This window comes from Anopheles ziemanni, chromosome 2 (assembly GCF_943734765.1).
Source record: "Anopheles ziemanni chromosome 2, idAnoZiCoDA_A2_x.2, whole genome shotgun sequence".
Classification (NCBI taxonomy): Eukaryota; Metazoa; Arthropoda; class Insecta; order Diptera; family Culicidae; genus Anopheles; species Anopheles ziemanni.
The window spans coordinates 73,865,803-73,884,315 of NC_080705.1; the positions used below are offsets into that span (position 1 = coordinate 73,865,803).

General features: G+C 44.9%; 4 protein-coding genes across 4 annotated transcripts; 3 read left to right on the plus strand and 1 right to left on the minus strand.

The window, feature by feature from the left end:
* Window positions 1-522: 522 nt before the first annotated feature.
* On the minus strand, window positions 523-1,719 carry LOC131281055 (solute carrier family 25 member 35-like). Its single transcript, XM_058310306.1, has 4 exons — window positions 1,608-1,719; window positions 1,350-1,525; window positions 1,141-1,276; window positions 523-1,067 (listed from the first exon to the last, which is right to left on the minus strand). The coding sequence occupies exons 1-4, from the start codon at window positions 1,677-1,679 to the stop codon at window positions 525-527; spliced, it is 927 nt and encodes a 308-aa protein (XP_058166289.1). The 5' UTR covers window positions 1,680-1,719; the 3' UTR covers window positions 523-524.
* A 371-nt stretch (window positions 1,720-2,090) lies between these two features.
* Window positions 2,091-3,497, plus strand: LOC131291340 (uncharacterized). Its single transcript, XM_058320544.1, has 2 exons — window positions 2,091-2,251; window positions 2,409-3,497. Exons 1-2 carry the CDS (start codon window positions 2,182-2,184, stop codon window positions 3,398-3,400), a joined length of 1,062 nt encoding a protein of 353 aa, XP_058176527.1. The 5' UTR covers window positions 2,091-2,181; the 3' UTR covers window positions 3,401-3,497.
* Window positions 3,498-5,211: 1,714 nt separating this feature from the next.
* Window positions 5,212-7,150, plus strand: LOC131281230 (uncharacterized). Its single transcript, XM_058310498.1, has 3 exons — window positions 5,212-5,392; window positions 6,020-6,154; window positions 6,231-7,150. The coding sequence occupies exons 1-3, from the start codon at window positions 5,359-5,361 to the stop codon at window positions 6,716-6,718; spliced, it is 657 nt and encodes a 218-aa protein (XP_058166481.1). The 5' UTR covers window positions 5,212-5,358; the 3' UTR covers window positions 6,719-7,150.
* Window positions 7,151-7,900: 750 nt separating this feature from the next.
* On the plus strand, window positions 7,901-17,100 carry LOC131294312 (uncharacterized). Its single transcript, XM_058322359.1, has 6 exons — window positions 7,901-8,605; window positions 13,052-13,365; window positions 13,779-14,129; window positions 16,289-16,349; window positions 16,443-16,622; window positions 16,703-17,100. Exons 1-6 carry the CDS (start codon window positions 8,515-8,517, stop codon window positions 17,098-17,100), a joined length of 1,395 nt encoding a protein of 464 aa, XP_058178342.1. The 5' UTR covers window positions 7,901-8,514.
* The last annotated feature ends 1,413 nt before the right edge of the window (window positions 17,101-18,513 follow it).

Here is an 18,513-nt window from a genome sequence, read left to right on the forward strand (position 1 = left end):
TCGAAGCGCACACCAAATCCGAATTGATCCGACGAATTGATTTGTAGTATTCGGATACAGAGGTTAGAGAATGCGTTTTCGAGAAATAAAGTTTAACAATAACCCTGGGGTAGAGTTTTGTATTTTCTGGTTCAGAGCAAGGTTACTCCCAAGGTTGGTTTATGTGGAGCGATTTGACAGGTAAACATAGCGCCATTTGGAATTTATGATAACCAAAACAAGCATTCGTAATGAACGTTTGAATTCAATTCTGTAACAAAAAACAGGTAATCCAGGTTGTAAAAAACATTTATATTGATCATCTGCTACCGACCATATGCTTCCTGCGTCAGAAAATCTATTTAATTGAAATTTGAATCTTGAGTATTCGGATACAGAGGCTAGAGAATGCGTTTACGAGAAATAAAGTTTAACAATAACCCTGGGGTAGAGTTTTATATTTTCTGGTTCAGAGATTGATCGCATACCCCCAAGGCAAACGACAACTAAGACAAAACTACTGTTCGAAAGGTGACAACTTCAAATCATAAAATCTTCGAAGCATAGTACTTTGTACGTAATAATTTCAGTTCGTCGAAAAATAAGAGCACTAATGTTGCGTGTGGCCCGATGCGCATGTAGTGGGGCCAAAAACCTTTGTAGAGACCCCCGATACCTTCCGTTTTCAAAATTTTAATACAACAGTCCACCACGCCCTTATAGTAGATTCCTTTCCCCTTTGCATCTATGCCTTGGTTGTACAGTCTCGTTGCTATCACATCCGGTGGAGTCATTGTGATGGCCATGACCGTACCACCGACGGCACCGGCCACCGTGGACACGAACGTTTCGCTTTGGTGTTGCATAATCGGACGTCGTGTTAGAAAATCTTTCGTGTACCCAAACGCCGCTAGCTGACCGCCGCTTCCGAGCAGAGCACGTGGCATGGTAACGGACACTCCCCGGTACAGCCCCTGGACACCGTGCTTTTGAAAGATTTCCTTCAATGCGCTCATCATCCCGGTGTGCTGGTGCTGATAGCCTACTGCAATTACAGCTTTCGCTTGGGATTGGAGGTGAGTACGGAGCTGGAAATAAAAACACCAGACTTGAGGAGGCTATTTCTTTTTCTTGTGCAATCCCTTGCCCCCCAAAACGTACCATGAAGAATGGGCTGGCCAGGGCAGACCCGACGAAACCACCTGTTGCGCCCCAGAAGGCACTCTTCAGCACCGATTGCTTGCCATTGGCTTGCTTTGTCCATCCGTGTTCATTGGCCGTGTTGTATATGCCTAATCTAATCTGAACGATAAACGTTCTTTTTGATTTCTGGTGATCATTGGTAAGGTTTTGACACTGGTTAAAATTACCTGCAGGAATTTAGGATGAACTGGAAGCACAGCGAAGGTGCAAGTCCTTTCTGTAGTGCCATGTAGCCATCGTTCTTGGCAATTGTGACGAACGCGTCCACGACACCTCGGTATGGTTTGTGATAGGTTCCCTTCGCGGCTAGTTCGCCCTGCAGTTGCATTCTTGTTTTCACAACCTTAGCCAAGCAGTGCAAAACATTACAACACAGGGTGATGACCGAAATTGGACCCGATCATGTATGGTTCTAATTTTCTCACCTCGAGAGGATTCGTTATCAGCGTGGCTCCCATCGATCCTAAGCCGCCAAGTAAAAAATCTGTTCCGTCCATCCTCGCACGTCGTACAACGTAGACTTGTTTCGCGCGATCGCGAAACAGACCTGCTATTTATTTACATTTTTTTCGTTCCGCATCCCATCGGCTAGTGGATGTTGATGGTTATCCCCATTGGATAGTAGCAACTTTAATCCAGTTTCAATTTTTAGCGAATTTATGCTGATTTTATTTATATAAATTACTAAAATAGATTTTCTAAGTGTAATAATAGATGCACTTCTTTTCATTTCATCTAAGCGTATGCATAAAATAGGAAATTACTACATTGAATGTCGACATTAGTTTTGAGCAAAGTGAAGAATTGAAGCGCATAGCGCATACGCTACGATGAGTAAACACCTTTGCAGTAGCAACCTTGTATAGTTGTCAAAAATAAAAAAATTCTAAATAAAATCACCACAAAGTCGCACAAAGTGTCGTCGGGTTGAGAAATGGTTCTAATTTAGTTACAAGCAGCTATTTACATGGCATTTAGCAGCCTCAAATCCACGTAAAAATGGTGCAATATAATTTGATCGTTCTATTCGCGGCATTCTGCGGTGCTTACGGTGCAGGATACGACTTTCGTAAGTACGCAGGGAAATGCCCAGAGTCAGAGTTGACGCATCCCAACGCTGATGCGTAATGGAGTGGGGGCTGTTTTGTTATTTCCTGCAATCTCCTGCAATCAAACTCAAGGTGAACTGATGCTAATTTGCTGCCATTACTCTCCCCTGCTTGCAGATGACTTCGTTAGCACCGGCATCTGTCCAACGCGAAAGAACGTGCTGTTGGAGGCGTTTTCGTTCCAGCCGAAGGAAATCCGAATTCTATCCGACCCGCAAAGGGGCATCATATACAACCAAAGCTGGAACTCATCTTCCTTCAAGCGCTACGATGAGTGTAAATTTACGCTGCAGACACCCCCCGGAGCAGGACTGTATCTGATCGTTCGAAAGCTGATTTTTCGCCGTGATTCGAAGGGGAACTGCATCGACACGATCACGGTGAAGCAGAGCAACAAAAAGAAAACGACCTTCTGCTACACGCCAGCGGATGTGCCAAGAAGTTTCTCCGATAATTCGCACCTGAAGATCACCATCAAGTTGGACAATTTCGTACCAATGCCGACGGTGGAAGGTATGCTGCATGTTCAGCTGATAGCGACACCAAAAGTGACCTGCCTGCCCGTGGCTAACATATTGAGATGCGAGCCGTTTGACTCAGAGTCGTGCATCGACGTATCGTTCAGTCGGGACGGAACGATCAATTGTCCCAGCTGTGTCGACGAGGGTGCCTGCTCGACGGACTTGGAGACGGTATACGTGGCGGACAAGCAAAGCATTGCTGTGACGGCATTCGTATCGCTCGTGATCACGATGGGGGTGTGCTGCTGCTGTATCTATTGCCTGTACAAAAACAGACGGTGTATCACAACGTGCAGCAACCATGGGGGAGGAGCTGCAACGGACAATGACGTGACACACATTCGCTTCAGAGGTCGGAGAACGGCTCAGTCCTCCGGTATCCTTTCGGTTGAACTACCTGGCGCTTCGCACGACTTTCGACCGTCTGCTCCCAAGCTGGACGAAAAGGACCTTCCGCCAAGCTACGAAGCACTCTTTCCTACTGCCGCTGATGCCTCTACCGCATCCGGGCCCACAACGGTATCCACGGCCACATCGCCAACAATTCCGTCAACCGAGGTGGGCCGGGAACTGGATTCGACGAAATAACGTTCTACCGCGATCGGACTAGCAATCGCATTTCGTTACTCTGTTGATGTACATAAGCTTTAACGTATGTTCAGGTAGGATAACTTTATCGGTAAGAAAAGGTCGAGTAAATTAACGAAAGAGTAAGGACAACGACGTCTTCAACGACGATAGAAAGGGCAGGAGTGTTCTACGCTCTGCCAGTATTAAACCAAAATACGCGCAAATGTTAGGTTCGATTGTTTTTTTTCGTAGATTCGGTATTATATTCAAATCTCACGCTGCGTGCATTTACTGAACAGCATTACTTAATGTTACATCCTAGCGATGGTTCTGATTGAAATCTCGAACGTACGTAAATGCAACAAAGATGGTGCCTCGAATGGTGTGCCAACGCTAATAACTAAGAGGAGAGATCGAACTGCATTACTTAAAAATGAACTATGGAACTATTTATTTTTGACTAAATGCAGCCGCCCGTACTGGTCTACAACTTGGGCCACATTCGGGATTCTTCTTCTACCAACTCATAATAGTCTTAACGAACGATTTAGAGCGATGCCTAGAAATGAGAGAAATAAAGTATATAGTTAAGCGTTCCCGTGCAAACGATTTGGTGGAGTGTTATTTTGAAAATAAAACTATTCACTTGGAAACTGAATTCAACGGTTGAGCCTTATTTGGACCTACTTTACCATGCACCTGTAGACAAACATCCTGCACTTCTGTCCGAAATTCTTATCGTCCCATCATTCCGAAATGGGCTCTAATATGACAGGGATCTTTTTGTCCCGGGCTCATTGAAGATGGTATCTACCCACTCATTCGTCAGCGAATGGCACGCGCTCGATTCGATTGTGCCCCAATCTAGTCTTGGCCATTTTACTGTCATCGGGGTATGTCGCGGCCAATTAAGATAGCGCCCTTGTTTGGCATCTCCATAAACCCGGTACTCTGGTCGGTGGCGTAACAGAAAATGCTCTTCCTCGCCAACACCTCTACCCATAAAACGGCACCTTCCCGATAAGCGGTTATGGCGTTATTTTTGTTTCTATGGCTACACAAAGGAGAAGGGGTCTTTGTGTCGTCAGCATTACGACAATTGTTTTGTTTTTGCACAAGACGCTCCCTTTAAGAAAATAATATGTGTGTCAGTAAAGGGTATGATAACGCGCTTTGATATTCCACGTTGTTTATCAACAGGTATGCAAAGGAAGATGTCGGGAAACCATTTACAATCCGGCAACTGAACCTGGAAACGGATGCATGGGAGCTGCTGGACTATACCGCCCTTTTCTTGATTTTAAGAGATTTGGCATTGGCGTTCGGTTATCAGATTCTGCGCATTTTTTGGGCTATGATATGGTACCTTCGCGAAAGTACGATGCCGGTTACAGGATTGTGTGCGTCGACCCACTCTGGGATGCCCCGTTATCAAGGGTGGGAGGGGCGTTGATAACATGGAGATAGCGCGACTGGAGACGTATGGTGTGTGTTATTGTTACGATAGCCGGCAACCAGATCACCCACTTGGTGGCGCGAATCGTCTACGCCATCGTTGTCGTATTATCTGAATCTTGATGCCGCGTCTCAGCGGGTATAAAAAGATGCTCTTCGCCGATGGGAAATCTTTGGCTGCGTAGTGCTTGACCGTACATGGTGCATCCATCGCCACGTTCTATTGCTTTAAAGGACTGAAAGAAAAGTGAAACTGCAAACGATTAGCCTTCTCGGGTTTCCTTTGATAACTACCATCTCGCAGAAGTTAAAAAATATCAACGGGTTGCTGTGATACAAACTAGCATCTCTCCAGGACATGGATCTCTTTTACTTGTGATTGTTATTGACGCTGGTGTCAATGTTTTCCAAAGCGAACCACATCCCAATTTCGACGGAGTTGATTGTTGTGCTAAGAAAGAGTAGGAAAATAGAAATTAGAATTTCATCCGATTTTGTCGTTTGAACATAGAAATCCCAAGATGCTAAACTATCTACAATGGTTCATTATGGTCGGTAAGTAACTTAACTCTAACTATTAAGTATCCTTTCCCAGATATCCTTTTACTGGATGTTTGGGCGCGTCAAGATGACTCATGTTATGTTTAGTATCTATTTATCCTAGGGAATTCTATTGTATTCAATTGGTCTTAACGAAACAATGGGACTTCCCGTATGCCAAAAAAGTAGAGTCATTTTTAGCTAGACATTCTGTAGAGCTTATCGCGCACGATTATCTCATGCTACGCTCGAAACATACTTCGTCAGCAGACGTCAGTGTGTTGATTATCAGATCAGGAAACCCAGTCGATTGAGACTGCAGCTCAACATGCCTGCAATAAAATCGCTTCTTCTATGACGACACGTTGGTTAAAGTAGGATACCACCCTACAGTGCAAAGCCCTCCATGGGTCTGCGAATTTCTATATTTTGATCCACCATTGCGGGACTTTGCCATTGATTTATTGAACTTTTATCCAACTAAGGCGTTGTTTATCGGCCTTATCAACTGGTTGCATGGCAAGAGGCTTCCTATTTGCTAATCATAGTATTAAGTAGCATAAGATAAGGGTTGCGTCGTGTTCAAAACCAACCCACGATTACATTTCTGCGAACTGACAAACGTTTTCATTCCGATTTCAGTACTCTCTGCGTCCGCGACGGTACAAGGCTCACACGAGAAACTGCCGGTGGCCGCAAACCTGCACCGTGCCGATGGATCACACGAATCCTACGACCAGAACTTGGCTACTGTAACCGCAGACGAGGGTTTTGTCGGTAGGTACATGCGGCCAGTACGCGAACTACGTATTTCGAAACTAATCTTTCTAATGTTTAATACCGACTGTTGTAGATTCAACGACTCCAGGCACCGGGACGACACATGATCGTGCGTTGTTCAAGGAGACACCTATCATGGATGCGATCACTATCGTATGGTACCTAGCCACATTAATCGCACTCGTAGCGTTCTTCCTGGTGATGGCCTGTGCGGACCGCAACCGGTGTCGATCTCGTAAGCCCGCCCAGGAAGAGTTGACGCCACCGCCAACGCCGGCACCCTCCTACCGCCAGTTCGCGCCTCCCAACTACGATACGCTAGTGTTCGAGAAAGATAACGACAGTATTTTCATCATTCCATACGACGCTCGGATCGAGAGTGAACATCAGCGGTACGCCGAAAGTCTGGCGAATGATCTGGAAGAGATTATAGTCCAGCCAAATGTGTCTAACGACCACGTGCCAACCAGTGATATTAGGAATGAAGAGGATGGTGATGCAGGCAGTGATGCTACCGCTGTTCCCGAAGTATGTAGTAGTGAACCAGTGCGCGCTAATTAGGTGATAAGGTACACGCTGACGTCGGGGGTAAACTGCGCAAAATTGCATTGCAAACGTGTGAATTCGCATTGCACTGCATTCGATCGGCCGTTGAGTGGTTTTGCTTCGATAGTGTGTTTTTACCGCGAAGTAATGCGTCATTGAAAAAACCGGTAATCTTTGTCATAACGATGACGATAAACAGCTTAAAAATGCTGCACAGCAGAGCCGTCTGATCTTCGACTGATACCATTTTTGGGGGAAAATGGAAACCGATAAGCCGGCAGTAATGCGGGAATACTTACGATTACCGTGCGCAACAAACACACGTGTTCCTGTACTCATGACAGTGCGGTTCTAACGCAACGTTTCAAACATTACCATACGAAATGGTTTAATAATGTAATCTAATCGATCGTGATTCTGCAGCGATGATCAAGCCCGCTGCCTTTGGCCTGTGCCAGTGTACATATTTGTTTCGATAGGAGCTAAGCTAGTTAGTTATACGACAAATTATACAACAAATGAAATACAGATGATTTTGAGTACAAAAATTAATGGTGGTGATTATTCATTCTTCAACGTCCAACGAAACCCGAAGTGTCCTATCTTTGTTTTATGTATTTTGCAAAAATTCTGGAAGCTGATAAGCAAGTGATAAACCATTTTTTCGTCTGCATAAGTTGATGTGGTTGGTGATAAAAAACGCCATGTTTAGACGCGTGCCTGAATCACAACCCAACAGATAAGCGGCCCATGGGAAGGTATATCTACCGATGACTTCCGATGAAATATTTGTTTGCTGGAAAAAAAATTGTGTACATGTGATAAAACACGCCAAGAGGCTTCCAATAAGGTTGGCTGGGGATTTATTATGTTTAAAGTGCTTTTTGTTGTCTTTCTATACTTCGAATTGTGTCCGGTGTGCTCACTGATGGCAATCTCGAATATCTTCACGTTTAAAGAATATTCTAAAATGCAGTTATGTCATGGTTTAAAGAAATCGTTTTGTAAATGAAAAGTTAAAAAATACGACGTTTTCCGACATTGTTGTTTTCATGGAAGCACATGTCGCGACACGCGTACTGACAGAGCGTGGTCTGTATGCACAAGAAAAGTCGCGTGTGTGCGTTCGCATCCCATCATGCGGATGGAGTAGAGATGGATCTGAGGGTTGGTCGTCAGTTCAGTCAGACAATCGCAACGAGCAACAACAAGCTTGCTACGGAACGGCCTGTCCGGCGTCGTTTTAAGATCCGTGCGTGAACCTTCCCTTGCTTCCGTTAATCTTCTTTCGGTGGTGCTAGATTGAAATTCCAGCTGCTTTGACCCGTCCAGCGCTTGCCGTTGTGGTGTGCCTTCGAGATCGCTCGATCGTTTGTGCCGTATTTTAGTTCTTGGGTGCGATTCTTTGCTACTGAAAGGTTCCAAACCGCTGCCATCGCCGATACACAGGGCATTCGACGTGCGGATGTTGAAGTGTTCAGTATGACCATCAACTGTGACCGACGAAAGCTGCTGCCGAGTGGAACGCTGGTGGCAATTGTGGATAATCCAGCAGAAGAAGTGCTGTAACAAAGTGGTATTCTAGGAAGCATAAAAAAACAACGAAATCCCGTAACGTCTAAGCACCCCGAGTGTCTCGTTCGACCATCGAAGGAGGCGAGAAGAAACTGTGCGTTTCTTGACGCGCGGCGAGTTGTGTGTGTGTTTCGTTTTTTTTTCCATTGCCGTCCGCGATAAATGCGCGGCGTGTGGCAAAACAACAACAACAGCAGCAGGCGCAACAGCTGGAGCTCGGGGATAAAAATATCAAAATGATGATCTTCTATAAAATAATATCCGTGCAGTGGTGGTGTATTTTTATACTCTATTCCCAACGCGCCGAATGTGCATCGTTCTTCTCGAGTAAGTCGTAGTTCTAAGCATCCGTTTTTGGGAAGCATCCGTTGGATGCGTTGTAACTAATGCGATGTGGTTCGTCTTTTTCTTCTTCTTATTTTGCCGCGGTCGCATATGTGTGCGCTTGTTTTTCCAAAAGCATTTTTCCTTCACTGTCCCGCGACGTTACAACTACCATTTTAGTTCTGCGAACCAGCAATCGTCGGACGGATAGAAACGGTACCATCCTCCTTTGGTGTTTGCTTCCTACATCTCAATCTTGCTTTTATTATATTTTCTCAACGTCCCTCCATTCTCCATACAGTAACTCTAAAAGTATCCGCACGGTCACCATTTTTAACTTTTTTCCTCGTTATCGCTATGACTGCTTGACCTAGGGCAAGTCTGTTGAACACAAACCTATGCTTGACCCTATGGGCTCTGTACAGTTCAATGAAATTTCATTTTGCGGTGTTACTCTACGACCACTTTGTCACTCGATTATCGGAAAATAGGATGAAGTAAAGGATGCTTTTCAATACGTTTCTCTTAGGTCACTTATTCACTGTGCCTCCAAGGCTTAAAGTTAAAAATGGTGACTGTACGTATTCAATAACTGTATAAACACGCACAAACACACTCGCTACGGCCATCATACGGTTAGAACAAACTGGAACACTCCGGTTTACATCGTTAGATGTTGGATGAAAAAGAAAGAAGGTGGCCTATTGTACGGTCCGAGCGGAAGAACCGGTAGAAAAAACGACGGGCAACGTCTTGAATTAATGAAAGTTTTCCTTCGCTGCTGGGGTGATTCACGATCGTCTTGTGATCCGCAGAAATTTCGCGAAAAAAAAATGTAGGACACATTTGCTGCGAGCGCAAGCATCTTCGGTTCGTGGGGTCGCCCAGATGACCGACGAAGTTCACAAAGCAGTGGAGCCAACGACGGGCCTGAGATCACGTAGCCTGTGCGGTTAACCTCGCCAAAAGCCTTCTTTGATGTGATCGAAGTAAACGGATCGATCGAAAACCCCCCACCAACCAACGTAATCGTTCGCCGGCTCTAGGAACGCCGTTCGTTCAAGTCTTTCGAGAAGATGATTGAAACGTCATTCTGTTTATCTCACGGCGTATTTATAATATGCAAACATCGACTACACACCCTTCATTGACTCATTTTCTATGCGGTACTGCGCCTCACTGTAATAAGGCGACTTTTGTTTTTGTTAGTTACGGAAGAAGTTTCTCTTTCATTACCGCCAGCTGTAGACTAAGTGGCACACGGAATAAGTCTTGCGGATCCATTAGTTTCACCTTACGCAGTAAATTGTTGGTCATATTTGAATTGAGGTTTCATCGGGCAAATTGAAATGAGTCAGGTTATAAACGTCGGCAACCCTCTGTTGCTGCAAAGGTAAGAAATAATTCGTTTCCAAATGAGGTGCCAGTAGTACGGCTGTTATTCCAATTTTTTCCTTCAGATCTCAAACACCTACTTTGCGGAATTGCGAACCAAAACCTCCAAAACCCCGGAAGCGCTCCGTCCGAGCGTTGACCGTTTGTTCGGCGTTTTCCGCTTGGTGCCACATTTCATCTTTCGTCGTGTGCGCAGGGGGCGTTTCGTTACATTGGTGTGTCCAATATAAATTCATGTCAAAATTCCGCCCAATCCGTTCGTTTAAGTCGCTCGACCATTGCCATGGACCTCAAAACACGCCACTCGATCCGTTGCACTTGATCGGTTTCGTTTGACCAACAGATCGACCGTTCAGTGCGGCCGGCTCGTGATGAAATCGGAAGATAAATACAACAGAAAACACTCTATTTTGTCCCATTTTGTGTTGGCATCATTCGGCGAAATGCGAATGCCGGCTGGGCCAACGATCTTCCGGTGTATGCTTGGTTGGTTAATGCCAACTGAATGCAAATTCAGTGGATTGATTTCACACATTTTATTCACGACTTTTGTACCATGCGCACCGGAGGATTTGGAAATACATAACGAAACACCCGTGTCGCTTCAACTAAGTTGATTTCGATTATGTATTGACGGTCTAAACCTCACAAATTGTCATTTAATTCAAGAATAAAATAAAACTATCGCTAATTTCTTATGGGGAGAGGCTAGGGATAATCGATGTTTTCTTCAGGCAGAATAGTCAGTATTTGTAATAAAAATCACATTGTGATGATGTCTGACTCCTTATGTAAAATGCCGTTTATTGCGTATCCTTTTCTAGTAGTTATCAGATGAACTAATAAATGACTACCAAGTACAACCACTTCGGAATGTTGACCCACTTGTTTGATTGAAACGTTTATTACTGTAAAACATAGCGTAAACAATTGAATAACAAGACTGTATCGTAACCAACTCAAGCACCGCAGGCATTGCACTTCCTTTCAAACATTTGCTTAGTCACTCAGGAAGCAGCCAGATTTAAGTTTGGCTTCAAGCGGGAACCCCGGGAGCAGGTCCCACGAGCCACTTGAAAAGCCATTGCGTTGAAAAAAAATCCTAAAAAATCACCGGCGTCTGCCCAATACCTCGCGATTGCATCAGCCGGTCAAACATGACATGACCACTTGGCCGGCTGGGCGGAACTAACAGCGGCAAATACAATCCGCCCCGCAGCACCAACCGCAGTCGACAAACATCTTCAAGATCAATCGGGTGTCACGGAAGACGCGCCGGCGAATGCGTGTTCGTGCTGACTGGGCCCACCTCGTGCTTGTGTGGGTCTTTGGTAAAACGAACGGGTCGATGTTTCTTCGCGCAAACATTCCCAATCGTTCCGCTGGTCTCGTTCGCGCATAGCCGGACACGTGAACATAGACGAACTTCCAAAGCAGGTGTGTCGAACTAACGAGGTTGTTTTAACATTACACTTTTACAGCGTTTGTCAACGCATTTTTTCTCAAGCAAATTTCTCCAAGTTATGTTAAAACTATCACCCAATAGTTTAATCATGCCTTAAATATGCCAAGAAGATATGCAAACATCGCTGTCTTGTGATTTGAATTCAGAAAATATATTCGTGCATCATCATCAGCATTAAGAATAGTTTTCTTTTGCGCATAGTTTATTCTGCATCTCATATCTGCCTAAGCAAATGTTTTTTGAACCATGTTCGACTTGGCTGTCCGAATCTTACGAGGGCTCTGATGAGCCAATCCATCCAGTATCGGCCAGGCGGAGCGGAAAACGACGATCGCTATGTGTAGGTATCAATTTAATGCAGGTCATTTTCGGTAACCTTCGCATAATTGATGGCACTACTTTGAAACATTGAGGACAATCAGCAACACCTACCAGTTTGTTTTTGATCTTGTTTCTATTTTTTCTCTTCTATTTCTATTTTTGCCCTGGAATTTTTGTGCGCTTCTCGTGTGTGAAGCCAAAAATAAAAATAAATTGTTCATGAAAATTTTACTGCACCAACTATGGAACATGTTTAAAACGTTGCTATTGAGTAAACAAATTTGGTTGTACAATACCTACCCATCTTACAGGAAAAAATACAAATACAAACTATATATTGAGGTAAAGATCAACAACACTCTTTGTCGAAGCCTTTACTCCATCTGAGGCCAACAGTGATCAGCATTTTTTTTTTTAATTTCTCGTACATTCGTCCATGATCCCAAATAAAGCATGAACGCGATCTGCTGTAGTTACGAACGCTTAATTCACTTTCAGAATCTGGGATCATATTTGTCATGCCTTTACCGCAAGTAAAAAAAGTCACTGTTTCTTTTCTTCCGCACTTAAAGCCCTTGAACGTAACCGGCCAAATGACCGTACATGGTTGACTAACCGCTTCCATTATCCCGTTTTTAACTCGTCGCGATTTCACCTGGGGATTTCATCCCGAGCGGTGGAAAAAACTGAAGATATTGTGAAATGGAAATTCGGAGTTTGGGAGATTTTGCATCAAAGACGCATGATTCATAGATGATCCCAAGCTATATTCTGGAGATTTTGCATCAAAGACTTATGATTCATAGATGATCCCAAGCTATATTTGGGAGATTTTGCATCAAAGACGCATGATTCACAGATCATCGCCTGCCCTTATTTCTTCGTTATTTATTTCATCAGAAACGAAACCTTACCAGTAGAAGAACTAATTATTGAATTGAAATAAATTTTAAAATGTATGCCTTACAAAATAATAGGGACCTATAACAAATTTATGGCCCGAAATATCATACCATTAAACGTTGAATACATGTATGATGGACGAACTCTAAGAAACTGAATTTTTAATAATCAACACCTGCACCCAAGCGTAAACGAACTTTTCCGGCTGCGATTGAATTTTTCTTCTTTTAATAAATATCCTGCCTTGGATCGTAAAAATCCCGATTCGTTTAAAAATTACGTACCTAAATAATAAAACTGTATCGCGGGCAATTTCAATTTCTTGTGGAATAACTCTTGTGTTCTTTCTTTTTTCCCTTTCGCAGCTGCCGATTCGAGTTCCGGCAGTACATCCACCGCCGTTCCTTCGCTTTGTGGTGAAAATGGGGAATCCAGCGAGCAGTACGTGAGCGACAAGGGCCCATCGTCCAGCGTGTTGCTGGCGCTGAGGTCGGAAAATGGCAAACCATCCGCGTCGGTGGCCGCTTCCTGCAAGCGCCAGTTCCGTGCGCCCGACGCGTACAATTTCTTCGTCCGGCTGCAACGGGCCCCCACCGCACCGGGACCCCGGAGTTCGGCGGGCAAGAAGTACGCCAGCAGTAAAACCAGCAACAGCACGCACAGCTGCCCGCTGACGATCGTAAGTATGCGGGATGGGAAATTCTTGTTCTCCGTTCACCGTGCGCGTGTGGAGCTAAATAAAAACTGGAGTGAATTTACATGGCCACGTTGTTGCGCAATGATGATCCTCCTCGACTTTTAAGCAATGGCCAGTTTTTGCCACCTGAAGTAAATGTTGCCCATTCTGACGCGGTTCGGCCAAACCAGCTCAACCAAGACGCACTACATGGGCAGGTTGGCACGGGCGAGTGTGCGCACAACTGGCCAAGCGTAACGACGGGGCACACGAACTGGCTCCCGCTCGCGCCCCCCCCGCGATGAACGGATTCACCCCGCGGGGTGGCACGGGGGTGCTAATTGGCGCAACTGAGTTGGTGTAAAATTTAATTGATCTAACTGAACTCTGCCTCTCGCTCTCCTTCCCGCGACCAGTCACAATCGGCCAACGGGGAGCTGCTGCCTGCGTGGCGCCTGGATCCGTGTCTGCTCGAGACGAGCGGCCTGCCGGACGAGCCGATGCGTTTGCTGCAGGGCAAGCTGAACATCGTCTGGAACCACGACGGCAACGCACCGAACTACCGGCTTCATCTCACGGTCGTCGGGCAGGGGACGGTGTGCGTGGAGCGGGAGAAGCACTCCTGCCTGGACTACGCCGGCACGCCGCTGCTGTGCATTGCCCGCGAGCTCATCTGCGACGGCCAGCCAAACTGCCCGCCGGTCGGGAACGACGTTCTCGACGAGAATGAAGTCATGTGCGCCAAACATCTCCGGGAGGAGTATTCGGTAAGTCCTGCAAGAAGGTGGAGGAGAAGTCCGACACCTAGAAAGTTCCTCTTCGAACGGTTTATTAAACGTCGTTTTCGGCTCCATCCATCCTTTATTACTTTTGTTTTTATCTTCGTTTTCAATTGCATTGCCGAATGTTGTGCAAACACTAACTTGGGTAACGTCCTGCGTAACTGGAAGTAAACTCTAAACCCCCAAAGTGTCTTTCCGACAGCGAAGTTGGATTTTTTTTTTGTGGCATCCCATCACGATCGTGTCCGCTAAGACACTTAGTTGCGTAAGCTGATTATAGAAAAAACATTTCGACGCCTCTATCTGTCGCAGGTTATCCTGGGTTTTATGTTACCTTTCCCTTGTTCTATAAAACTGCCAATGGTATTTTTACACTTAATGTTGCATAATGTTAAAAGGGTGATGATATTATTCCGGGACTCATAACGAATCGTTTACGAAAACCATCCATGGGCATATGGGCTACATGGAGTAATCAGCCATGGCCATTTACGATCCATACAGATCCACCCACACTCTGTACATGTTGTTGAAACGTTCACAATTTACACGAATAAAACTTAAACGAATGATTATCTCAAAATGGCAAAGGTGTTGAGCAAATTGTCTTTAAAATGACAAAAATCATGTGCTAAATAGAATAGGGTTTGTGATTCCAGAAAGTTTAATAGTGTGCAAGGAAATAGAAAGATGCTCTCCTCTTACCAATCGAGGATCAAAGATGCTTAGTTGTCAAATGTAATCTAAACTGGTATATTCAAACTTTAGTCTCTGCAAATGAATTTGCCATTTAATGCGGTTATAGAATACAGGCCAAGAAAAAATGAGTCTTAACTCCGATTAACAAGCATTATTTTGTAAGTTTTCATTCCGAAGCCATGTTTCTCGATAACCTACAACGATTTCGTGCCGTGTTGGTTTGATTTTGTTTTTAATTCCTTCGACATAGAACCAGAACCAATGCACAGTCTCGATATTGGGACCTGCGCAACAACAAACACGATGCAGCGAGGGATCCTTTCGTAGAGCTTCAAGCTTGGTCTGGACGATGTGACCTGTGTGAGAAATTGTCGCTTGTTGATGGGATTACGTGACAAGCGTGGGTAAAACTGGGGTGGGCGAACCGGTTTTATTCTTTACCAAAAAGGGTTAAAGATCCAGACAGAAAAATAACTCTTCTCGAAACATGCAAGCAATTAGAAAAAAAGGCTGAACTGGTGGTTTGTAGATTGGCATTTGAGATGATTGAATAAGAAAACATAAGCTGGTAAGAGCTAGCTTATCATCGGTTCTAGGTTCATCAATTCTTGTAAAACGTTGCAAGAGTACTATGATAAGAAATAAATAAATAGATTTTATTTCGTATCGTCATTTTTACCACATCGAACAACGGCCACTTCGCGGCCGGACACCCTCAACATTCCGATCCCATGTTCGTAAAACGTAAACAACCGAAAAAAACCTCCGATGATGGATTGTTAAATTTCACCTACTTACGCGGGGCCTTTGTGTGGTGGCAGACACAAAACCGGACATGGCGATATTTTCAAGACCGAGAACCGCAAACGCAGTCTGCCCGGTAGTTTTGGTGTTCTTTTTCCCCCGCCCCGGATCTGTGACAGATAACATTACTTCCGTTTCGACGGGACGCGCTTAAAAAATGCACTGTTTCAACGGGTGAAAATGGGGAATTTTGGCTTTCCATTTTGAACACGAAGCCGGGCGGTGAAACAGAAACAGCGAAGTAACGGATGGAAATGAAACGAATTTATTGCAAGGTTGCCGGTTGAGGCTTTTTTGTGTTTGCCCTGCGAACCCGGTGCTGTGGTTAACCTTTTTTGTTTTGTTTCACATTCTTGAGCCCGCAATTCTCTCGAATGGTGGTTATGTGCTTTTCCATCCGCGAAGGTTGACCTCGTTTTGGGAATAAAGCAACTCAAAACGGTAGGTTTGAGTTAAGACAATGTTGAATTTTGGATGGGAAAACAGCGTTAACTGATTAGAGATTCTAGTACTAAACAAGCTAGAAATGACATTTAATCATAACAAACGTTGAACCTCTTAATAGAAATTAACAATTCCATTTAGTCGTCATCTAAAAAAAATGTACAATGTGATATTCATCGTCCTGTTTCTGTTTGCAGGAAAATCCGGTCCAGTCGGTCTTCCGCAAGTACATTCAAAGCACAATCAAGTCATTCTTCGGTGGCGAACCGGATCACGTGCTGCCTCCGGGCACCGCACAAGCGGACGGCACAGTCGACATAGGCTTGGAGCCAAAGTTTGGCAGTTTGGCAGTGAACTCGCCAACCGGATTGCCCACTCCTGCACCTCCGGCCGTTCCCGCCACAGAGCCCTCGGTGCCGGCAAAGAAGCAGCGCAGTTCGCTGACGGGCCTCTCGAAGTACGGCCCCTGGGGCTACCTGTTTCTCGGCATGCTGATCTGCGGTAGCGCATTGCTGATTTGCGGTTTGTGGGGTTAGTTCCGGCACCACCGGTCGACCGTGCGTACGTGTTTCTAACATCTACTTTCTTTCGTCCCCCTCCCCGTCCCACAGAATGCTGCTGCCGGTCGCACAAACCCGAACAAAGCCCGGACGATTCGCTGCCCGATCCGGTGCCATCGTTTCTACAGACTTCCCCGGGCGGTGGCGATGGGGGACGGCTTGGGGCTGGACCATCGCCCGGTCTCACCGCGCCCCCGTACGGGGAGCTTGATCCGCCACCCGCCTACTCGGTGCTGTTTCCGAACCAAAAACCCTCCGACGTTAACCCCGACGACGCAAGCCCCGACACTGTCGATAGCCAAGAGTCGACCTCCCGGCTAGCTGATTCACCGCCACCGGACGGTTCCGGCGTGATAATGGATGCGGAAACCGGCAGCCAATCGCAGGAAGGTGATGAAGTTGCCGATCAGTCCGTTTCGTCGACCGCTTCATTATCCGTCTCGCTCTAGCATTGGAGGCTGAAAAGCGGTGGTCCTCAAGCCTATGCTGTTGAGGTAGGTTAGGATAGTTAGGATATGATATTATATTTCCCTTTCTTTACGACCGTCTTACAACACTAGTTTTGCCGCGTGCTACACCTATAGACGCGGAACACTCGTCGATGAAAGTCTGAGAAAACAACGAACTTTTCTTCTTTTTATATTCTTTTCTAAACCTTTTTTTTAACTACTAAAACGAAATATTCGAAGAATTAATTTAAACTCTCTGCGAAACACCCCCTCCCAGCAACATTCCACTAAGACAATACACGTTTATCATCTCGATCGAAAGGCAACAGGTGCGCCGTGAAGTTATAGTAGGAGGGTGCTGTTATAGGCTGAGAACCACAAACGCACAGACCGAGGGACCAAATGATAGTGAACGCGAGGCACGAAAAACCCGACTACGAACAAACCAAATACCAACGACGCATTTCACCATGACACGAGAGGTTTTTAGCACGGTAGCGTTTTAGCAGACACATTGATCAAATTGTAGGAAACTCAAGAAGAGGGGGAAGCATGGAGATAACGAGAACAGTATGGTTGTTAGTACATGCCAAAAAGAATGAACAAAAAGGTAAATAAATAAATAAAGCGTTTAAGAACATATGTTTTAGAAGGTAGCGGTTAGTTAGTCATTGAGGATTATTGTTCAGGTTCTTTGTTCAGATTTGCTTGTGTCCCTTTAAGGATTTAGCCGATGAGGAGGTTTTGAAATACGGCGTTCATTTACTTGTAGTAGATAAGGGTTTCTTTCGTAGTAGTTTAAGGAAGCGAGGACATGCCGCATATGGACACCACAACATTACAAAAAAAGGAAACAAATATTTACCCAGACATACACTTCACAGACCAATCATAGATCCGTAGCGGAAATAGTTAGGAAAGCCAATCCACGCCAATCAGGAGGTACCGATATAAAAATTCTCACTTAACGTTTAAGGGACGCATTTAAGGAACCACGTAGGATTTCGGCCTTGGTGGCTACACGCGTGCGCTGATAAGAAACTACTAAACAACAATACGTAATGTGATATTAATTTATTGATCAAAAACGAAATAAACGCATCGAATTCTTTCACATGGAAATCAGTGTCAGTGTTGTTTCAATTACCAGACGCGCCAGCTGGCTCGGCGTCCCGCCAATGAAACAGACAACTGGCAGTCAGTTAACAGCTTACGTTTATTTTTACCAAAAAATTTAATAAAACGATAGTCCTTAAACAATGTTATCATATACGTTGTTTGCATGACTTCTCGTGTTTTGTTTCGTCCATAGAATTATATTAATTTATTGTTTTTAGCAACGCTTTATAACATTTGTTTGATTCCATTTCATCGTACATACAGCGTTCATTGGTTTACATCAATGGTTTATGA

Coding starts and splice junctions, on each gene's coding strand:
- LOC131281055 (XM_058310306.1), bottom strand. CDS start 1,679: ATGGACGGAACAGATTTTTTACTTGGCGGCTTAGGATCGATGGGAGCC. Junction 1,526..1,607: donor TGATAACGAATCCTCTCGAG/GTGAGAAAATTA, acceptor TGCTTGGCTAAG/GTTGTGAAAACAAGAATGCA. Junction 1,068..1,140: donor TGGCCAGCCCATTCTTCATG/GTACGTTTTGGG, acceptor TTTTATTTCCAG/CTCCGTACTCACCTCCAATC.
- LOC131291340 (XM_058320544.1), top strand. CDS start 2,182: ATGGTGCAATATAATTTGATCGTTCTATTCGCGGCATTCTGCGGTGCT. Junction 2,252..2,408: donor CGGTGCAGGATACGACTTTC/GTAAGTACGCAG, acceptor CCCTGCTTGCAG/ATGACTTCGTTAGCACCGGC.
- LOC131281230 (XM_058310498.1), top strand. CDS start 5,359: ATGCTAAACTATCTACAATGGTTCATTATGGTCG. Junction 5,393..6,019: donor ACAATGGTTCATTATGGTCG/GTAAGTAACTTA, acceptor TTCCGATTTCAG/TACTCTCTGCGTCCGCGACG. Junction 6,155..6,230: donor CGCAGACGAGGGTTTTGTCG/GTAGGTACATGC, acceptor CGACTGTTGTAG/ATTCAACGACTCCAGGCACC.
- LOC131294312 (XM_058322359.1), top strand. CDS start 8,515: ATGATGATCTTCTATAAAATAATATCCGTGCAGTGGTGGTGTATTTTT. Junction 14,130..16,288: donor ATCTCCGGGAGGAGTATTCG/GTAAGTCCTGCA, acceptor TTCTGTTTGCAG/GAAAATCCGGTCCAGTCGGT. Junction 16,350..16,442: donor CACAATCAAGTCATTCTTCG/GTGGCGAACCGG, acceptor GCAGTTTGGCAG/TGAACTCGCCAACCGGATTG.